This window comes from Tarenaya hassleriana, unplaced genomic scaffold, assembly GCF_000463585.1.
Source record: "Tarenaya hassleriana unplaced genomic scaffold, ASM46358v1 Cleome1, whole genome shotgun sequence".
Taxonomy (NCBI): Eukaryota; Viridiplantae; Streptophyta; class Magnoliopsida; order Brassicales; family Cleomaceae; genus Tarenaya; species Tarenaya hassleriana.
Window position 1 is genome coordinate 7,025,672 of NW_010960187.1, and position 7,097 is coordinate 7,032,768.

The 7,097-nt window shown below is 43.9% G+C and overlaps 3 protein-coding genes across 7 annotated transcripts in view; all 3 read right to left on the bottom strand.

The window, feature by feature from the left end:
* Window positions 1-134: 134 nt before the first annotated feature.
* On the bottom strand, window positions 135-2,754 carry LOC104816655 (F-box protein FBW2-like). Of its 4 annotated transcripts, XM_010545587.2 has the most exons (4): window positions 2,462-2,753; window positions 2,240-2,288; window positions 1,468-1,788; window positions 135-1,160 (listed from the first exon to the last, which is right to left on the bottom strand). In XM_010545587.2, exons 3-4 carry the CDS (start codon window positions 1,776-1,778, stop codon window positions 524-526), a joined length of 948 nt encoding a protein of 315 aa, XP_010543889.1. In that variant the 5' UTR covers window positions 1,779-1,788; window positions 2,240-2,288; window positions 2,462-2,753; the 3' UTR covers window positions 135-523. The 4 variants fall into 4 exon arrangements, with proteins under 4 accessions (XP_010543889.1, XP_010543896.1, XP_019058515.1 ...); XM_010545594.2 differs by lacking the exon at window positions 2,240-2,288 and having other exon boundaries at window positions 2,462-2,754; XM_019202970.1 differs by lacking the exon at window positions 2,462-2,753 and having other exon boundaries at window positions 2,240-2,416.
* A 563-nt stretch (window positions 2,755-3,317) lies between these two features.
* LOC104816644 (serine/threonine-protein phosphatase 2A activator-like) lies at window positions 3,318-5,774 on the bottom strand. 2 transcript variants are annotated; one of them, XR_002024419.1, is made up of 3 exons: window positions 4,561-5,774; window positions 4,019-4,237; window positions 3,318-3,835 (listed from the first exon to the last, which is right to left on the bottom strand). XR_002024419.1 is itself a non-coding variant. In XM_010545577.2 (2 exons), exons 1-2 carry the CDS (start codon window positions 5,724-5,726, stop codon window positions 3,826-3,828), a joined length of 1,176 nt encoding a protein of 391 aa, XP_010543879.1. In that variant the 5' UTR covers window positions 5,727-5,774; the 3' UTR covers window positions 3,318-3,825. The 2 variants fall into 2 exon arrangements, 1 of the variants encoding a protein (XP_010543879.1); XM_010545577.2 differs by lacking the exon at window positions 4,019-4,237.
* Window positions 5,775-6,755: 981 nt separating this feature from the next.
* LOC104816677 (protein EXORDIUM-like) overlaps window positions 6,756-7,097 on the bottom strand; it is a 1,390-nt gene continuing 1,048 nt past the window's right edge. Inside the window, exon 2 of the mRNA XM_010545610.2 lies at window positions 6,756-7,097. Within this exon, the coding sequence (XP_010543912.1) occupies window positions 6,868-7,097 (230 nt within the window). The 3' untranslated portion in view covers window positions 6,756-6,867.

The window sequence follows — 7,097 nt, forward strand, 5'->3', positions numbered from 1 at the left end:
TTGTGGGGGGGGGGGGGGACACAAGATTTGAATTCTTCCTTAATGGCATCAGGTCCTTTTCTTTAATATGAAGATCTTTTTGTTTGTTTATACATCAACTTCACAAACTCTAGATGTGAAAAGGAAACTTGAGCAATAATTAATATAGGTGTCGGCCATTGGGCATAATTCCCTCTTCAACCATGAACACTTTATGAACAGACCGCATTGGCGATGCCTGATTCCTGGGCATTCCCATGAATCTGCTAAAGGTGAAAGCTTTGATCTTTACACTGCATACAGATTTCCGGGTCACGGCCAGAATCGGCCGATATCTCTCGTGGTGCCCGGTTGGATTAGAATGCAACAATATGTAAGCAAGGATGAACAAAAAAACCAAACCGCATAAGTTCAGTTCAGTTCAGTTTTATGTTCAAGCACATACATAAGATCAAGACACATCTTAAGAGAGTGTAAAAGCATATACTAGAGAAGCAGCAGACCTTAGGTAAAACTAGCAATAGAGAGCTCAAACCAGACCTGGTTATGGAGATGGCGGCCAGAGGTAAGGCTCGAAATCCGAGTTCAGTCTTTCTGCGTAAAATGCGCCTTCAAATCCGAAATCAATCTCGTCTTCGTAAAACTCACCCATTTCGCCATCAAGAAACTCCCAGGCCAAGTATTCAGACCCATCTGAGAAATAATCCGAACAGTCCTCCCAATCGTTCATCATTTCATAGAATCCGACCACTCGGGGGCCTAACACCTTCAGATTCGGGAACTTTTCCTTGAAGAACTTGCTGTCGAGCTGCACGTCCCAACAGCCCCTCAGTTCCAAGAACTCAAGGGAAGGGCAGCTGGATAAGATCTTGAGCACTCCTTCAGTGCTAACTCGGAGGTAGGCCATCTCTAGACGCTTGAGCTTTGGCATCGAGTTGGCGATTGCGTAAGCTTCGTCGTCGTGAGAGCTGACACTTGCTACGTCTAACGGGTGCATGTTCCTGCAGAACTCTACAAGAGATTTACAGTGCTTTCCAATGGCTTCTATGGCCGGGGAACCTAGCTTGCAGCAGTAACTCAAGTCCAAGAAAGTGAGTGTCGAAAGCTTTTCGGCTACCTCTTCCACGACCGAATCGCTCAGATCACTTCTCGGTACCCTCAACATTCTAAGCGAACCGGCACTAACCAAAACAAAGAAAAGGGCAACATATATTAGTCAGAAAGGTCAAAGACCATAAAGGAATTATAGCTCTGATACAGTTTTCCTCAAACTTATCACAACAAAATGAAACTAGAAACCCTCTGATCCAGCTCCAGATTACCAGAGAAGGAGAGAGATTTTCTAAATTATCTAAAATGAAGGAAAGATCCATTGACAGTGACACTAAAACCCAAAACTTCAGCTTCCATATCGCCATGGAAGAGATCAATTCATGCTTCAAACAAGAAGACAAGACCAAGAACCAAAAGAAACAAATTCCAACTTACTGCTGAGCAATGAAGGAGAAGATAGAATCATTCTGGAGGCCAGTGACTGCGAGCTTGCGGAGAGAGCCGGAGCTCCTTGTGATCAGCGTCTGAAGCATTCGATCTAGATGGTGAGGTTCATGGCGGCGATTGCTCCAAAGCTCAATGTCAATCTCTTGCCAGCAATAAGGTCCGTTTACAGCTCGGTTCCATGCTTTGCAAACCCTAGGGACGACTGTCAGGACCTCTTGGAGGGGCAAGTTCCTAAAGATTAAGCCGAGTGCGTCCGGGATTAACTCGTCCCAGTGCCGAAACTCGCTTTCCTCTTCCATCTAGAGATTTCTGGTTCCACACAAGATGATGGTTGATTAGTAGGTGAAAGAAGGGAAAAAACGCAGCTTTCTGCACTCAAGAATCCATGTAACAAAAAGGATGAAGCTTTTTGTTTTTAATCATGAAAGGATGGGAATAGATAGTGAAACCCACCAAAATCCGAGAAATATGCAATCGTGTACATAGAGCAATGATCTTTTTTTTTTGGCCCTCTTTCGTGGGCGGACAAGACACACATGAACTTAACTCAAGAATCCAAGAAACCCAGATGAACAAGAATGCTCGAGAAATGAAACAAATCAAGAAAGCTGGAAACCCACCGAATGGTAAGCCGACAATTAAGGGAACAGGAACAACAGACGAGCTTAATGCACGGAAACAACGTGAAAAATTCGAAACAAAGACTCCTTATAAAAGTTCGATGAAGAAGAAGAAGAAGAAGAGACGGAGGAAATGCTACCTTCTTTTGCTTATCATCTCCCACTGCAAAAGGATCAGAAAACAGAGATCTGAAAAAAAAAGGTTCAAAAAAAAAAGAAGACCTCGAAATCAGAGGGTTTAACCAGCGGTGATTACTGGAATTGGAAACAGAAGTATTTAAAGGGAAAAAAAAGGAAGCTACTTTTTTCCCAGAAACAAAATAAAAAAATAATCACACAATGGAAAAAGATTTGGTACTCACTCGCACTTGGGCAAAGACTAAAAAAACTCCCACTTTGCAAGTCTCTAATGGCAGAAACTTTGTCTGAGATTTTGGATTAGCCGAAGAGGGTGTCACCGTTTTATCCGCCCCAGAAGCCAAGAGGTAAGAGGAAGAACCAAAGGAGGATATAAGAGAGAGAGAGAGAGAGAGAGAGATGTGATTAGAGCAATCTACCCAACTAACCTCACAAACATCAATTACAACCCAACAACAAGAACTATCGACGGTTAAAAAAAACAACTCAGTAAAAAATTTCCCCCAAATTTCCAAGCCTTAATAAAGACTATAGGAGAAAAAAACAAATACCCTGAAAAGGAAGACAGTAACAATTGTCCGTCCATTCCCACCATTGAAGAACTAGAAAACAGTTCCCACTGTTTTTAACGCCAGAAAAAAAAAGGCTTTCATATACACGATCCCGTATCCCACAACCCAATCCTGAACAGCAATTTAAAAAAAAATCTTTTTTTTTATTTACGTCTCTCGGGAAAACGCAAAGGAAGCGATAAAATTATTAAAGTAACAGAGAATAAGAAAATAGCTTTTCATTATACCTCTCCGTGTGGGAAATGGTATGGGTACCGTGGAAAATGGGTGTTACTGCTGACTCTGGAGAAAAATGGGCATTAATAAGTGCAGAGGTTGGAGAATTATTTTCGGAAACGCGGTAAATTTACTGGCACGTGGCGGTTAATATCTGACCGGATCTCGACAAGTGTCATTAGATACCGCAAAGTGCAGCGTTGACTCCTTGACTGTCTCTATTACCCTCAAATCGAATCTTCTGTCTCATAAAGAAGCTTTAGATGAGAACCATACGTTTACAAAACCGGAATAGAATAGAGTCGGCATGTCACTGAGATGCATGTATACAATGGGCACCTCACAAACCGATGTCTCTAAAGATAACGACTATAATATTGTGCTTAGCGATCCAAACGCAAACGCAAATTATACAATGTGTTAAACGCTGAAACTAAACGGTTACAATCACAACCAATCAGTCTCTCAAATTGCATATCGCTACGGAAAGGAACAAAGACAAGTAGACAAAAAACAAAGGCATGAGAAGTAAGTAGATGTACCTAACACAATGGCAAAGGGGATGAGTCGTAATGAATGGAGGAGGAGAGGCCTACGTACATAAATGAACTCTGGCAGAGAGACATTAAGCCCTCTGCATCTCTCACAAAGCTCCAAGAACAACCTCAGGCTCAGATCGAGTTAATACACTCTAATGTACGGTTGTGCTCTTATTGTTTCGCTTTCCGTCAAACCCGACCGAGTAACCCAGATTGGAAAACTGTAGCCCTGCCGCAGGATATATCGGATGCTAGGTCATTTCACTCTTCCCTGCAAAATGAAGATTTGCAATGTTACTACCAATCATGCTCATGCGGCGGATCATGCGAAAACCAAAGAGTTGAAACATCCAGTCTTTTCGAGCATGAAACCGAATGTAAACAAAGAACCCAGATCGGCAAAGACACGGGTACTACAGATGTCGTCAAAGAACAAGAAGGGCATGGAAAGGACATGTTCGAGTTGATTAGCCCGTTGTTTAACTCAGATGACTCATGCCAGTGAGCTCGCTATCTTGAATGCAAGCCTTCCGCATTGATGATTGCAGACTTGCAGTTAATGAAACCAAAATAACGTGCCATAAAATAATCCAATCCTCCAAGGTATAGACAATATAAACCACAATCCACTGCGCCCTTGAGGTTTCTCCATCTCAATGAACAGCTCAATAGCCTCAATTATACAAACACAGTTAAAAAGCAACGATTCTTGTCAGAACAGAGAGAAGAACTGGACGTATTGAACGACTCAAATAGCTTGCAGAGCTAGCTATCGTGAATCTATAAATGTAATCCAGTAAATTCTCAAGGGGTTTCCGGCCAAAGATTATCCACAAAAAGTGCCGTGCTAGAAATGAATCCCACATGAAAGATAAGTCAAATCAAATTCACAATCCATTGAAAGCTTAAGGCTTTTCCAGCTAACATGACCAGCAACAATCACACTAAAGCAATGAGAAGCTACACTTTCCATAATCAGTGGGAGTAAAATCGTACCAGTTGATGAGCCATCCAAACAGAAAATGCTGCATAATGGGCACTTTTTCGAGCACCTCAACTTTGTACATCTTCAGCAGTCCACTGTTCACCTTCTTCCAGTTCGGCACCCCACTGATATCGTCCAACAAAGGTGAGTGCTCTGAGAACAAACCCTTTTTCACCTTCTTCACATAGCCAATACAGGATAAATACATGTATTCATTCGAGAAATTCTCCAGAATGTCATCGTTGTGGATCGATTTCGGCTTCATATACTTGTGATCAATCAATTGAGAGCTCCCGAATATGAAGGGTAAGAAGTGGTAATCATCAAGCCCCCATACTCCATGAGATCCAGCAGGCTCTAAGCTGTAAACCATCTGCAATTTCCGCATCAATTCCAGATACTTTACGAAAACCCTAGCAACCACAGCGTGATAATCCTCTTCCTTAATGATCCCCATCCTCGCCAAGCAATACAACCACGCAGCGAAATTTGTTTCGTGACCAGTTCCATAATCGATCCTGCTCGCGTTTCCGAAGCTATCAGAGAAGTACGGAACAATCTCGACCGTCGATCCCTTGAACTCCTCGGGGAGAAACCCAAGCATCAGCAACTCGCCCTTCTCATCGAGCCTCTCGTGCCAAGTCCGATACGAGACGTTCCCATATCGCGAGGACTGTTGAGCCGGAGGAATCTCGTCAATCCACTGCACCATAGCTTCGAGGATGGAGACTATGGCGGCGACGGTCGGGGACACGTGGCACGGATCAGATATCTTGTGGCCACGGATCGACTCCGACAGAGCGACAACGAAACCAAGGAAGTTCTTTCCAGAGGCGGATTCATGGAAGCGGCGGATATCGTCCGGCGAGTGAATCCGCTTCACGGGGCACTCGAAGTGATACGGCGGAGAGATGAGGGGAACTTTCTCGGCGTGAGGAACCGGAGCAAGGATGATCGCCTGGGAATTTTTTGGCGGGAGATTGATAGCCGGAGCACGGATCGGCACGTAGTTAGGCGGCGGCGACATCTCCGGCCACGACGTCGGTGGTTGTGGATCGCAGGTCGTCGGTCCACCGCAGTTGGCACAGCATCCAGTGGGAGGAGAGACGAAGGTCACCGGAGACGGACCGTCGGAGGGAGATTTCTCCGGCGTCTGCTGGTCCATCGGCGGGGGCATTTCGCAGTTTCAGAAACGCAGCAATTTTCAGAAAAATTCGGGGAAAGACATCTGAGAAATAATCCGAACAGTCCTCCCAATCGTTCATCATTTCATAGAATCCGACCACTCGGGGGCCTAACACCTTCAGATTCGGGAACTTTTCCTTGAAGAACTTGCTGTCGAGCTGCACGTCCCAACAGCCCCTCAGTTCCAAGAACTCAAGGGAAGGGCAGCTGGATAAGATCTTGAGCACTCCTTCAGTGCTAACTCGGAGGTAAGAGTAGCACAAGGGAAATGCATCACGCTTTTGAAAAAATATTGATCATTTGATCAGCCTACGTGGCGAAATCTTCACCGTCGATTCTCGCTTGAAAGATTAGACGCGTTTATATGAATTTAAAAATAAAGGGGAAGATTCGATGGGCCTGGTGCACGCATATACTGTCAAATTACAATGGGCAGTGGGCTATGGGCTATTGGGTCCATTCCATCTAGGGTCTGACCTCGAAGATAGGGGTAAAATGGTAAAATCAGTGTATGAGGGCTTACAGCCGGATGCCACCGAGGAAAGTTGACAGAATGGAGGAGGGACCAGAGAGAGGGGCCAAGCGAACAAATAGGTCAGTGAAGTTCGGTTGGTCCACTTATTTGAATTCTAATTCCAACATCGATACAGAGGAAATTACATTATTGGAACGTGACTCTCACGTGATCCGATGGAAGAAAAAAAACCCATCAATTTATTTATTTATGTTCGGAATTACGAGGACCCCGTCTTGGTTTGGCTCTTGGGATTCCGACATTTCGCATGTATCATACTTTATCTCTTTCCAAGTAGACCCATCTTTGTTTATTTATCCATTTCGTATCAATTACTATACGAAATACTAGTACGTGCATAAAGCAATACTTCCATCATTTTTTTTTATACATCTTTGGTTTTTTTAAATCCATTATTGTATTTCCAATTACAAGGAAATATTATTTTGACTGATATAGCAAAATATCATTCCTTCTTGATAGAAAATGGCACCACTAATCTCTGCATTACTTTTCCAAAAATGAAAATTTTTATTAACGAATAAAAGAATCACACATTATACGAATTATTTCTACCGTAGACTGTTACATTAAGATAATCGCCTCTATCTCTCCTCCCTTAGACCAGAGTAGAGCAAACCGACGTCGTAGGGTCATAAAGAGCAGGAAGCATGAACTTCCTGCCGTTTGCGCCATACGCGTTGAAACTACCTCCCGTTTCAGAATCCACTAGCAAGTTCCCAGCGTAACCAGGATAAGCCCCTTTGCCGTACACGCCGGGACAAGCCGTAGCCGCCTCTAGCGGCGCCGTTTGGGGACCCTGAAAGTAGCCATTTCCGAACGGGTTCG

Excerpts from the sequence above, each read along its gene's own strand:
- LOC104816655 (XM_010545594.2), bottom strand. The coding sequence starts at position 1,778 with ATGGAAGAGGAAAGCGAGTTTCGGCACTGGGACGAGTTAATCCCGGAC. Across the intron at positions 1,161-1,467 it reads TTCTCCTTCATTGCTCAGCA|TGCCGGTTCGCTTAGAATGT; the intron begins GTAAGTTGGAAT and ends TGTTTTGGTTAG.
- LOC104816644 (XM_010545577.2), bottom strand. The coding sequence starts at position 5,726 with ATGCCCCCGCCGATGGACCAGCAGACGCCGGAGAAATCTCCCTCCGAC.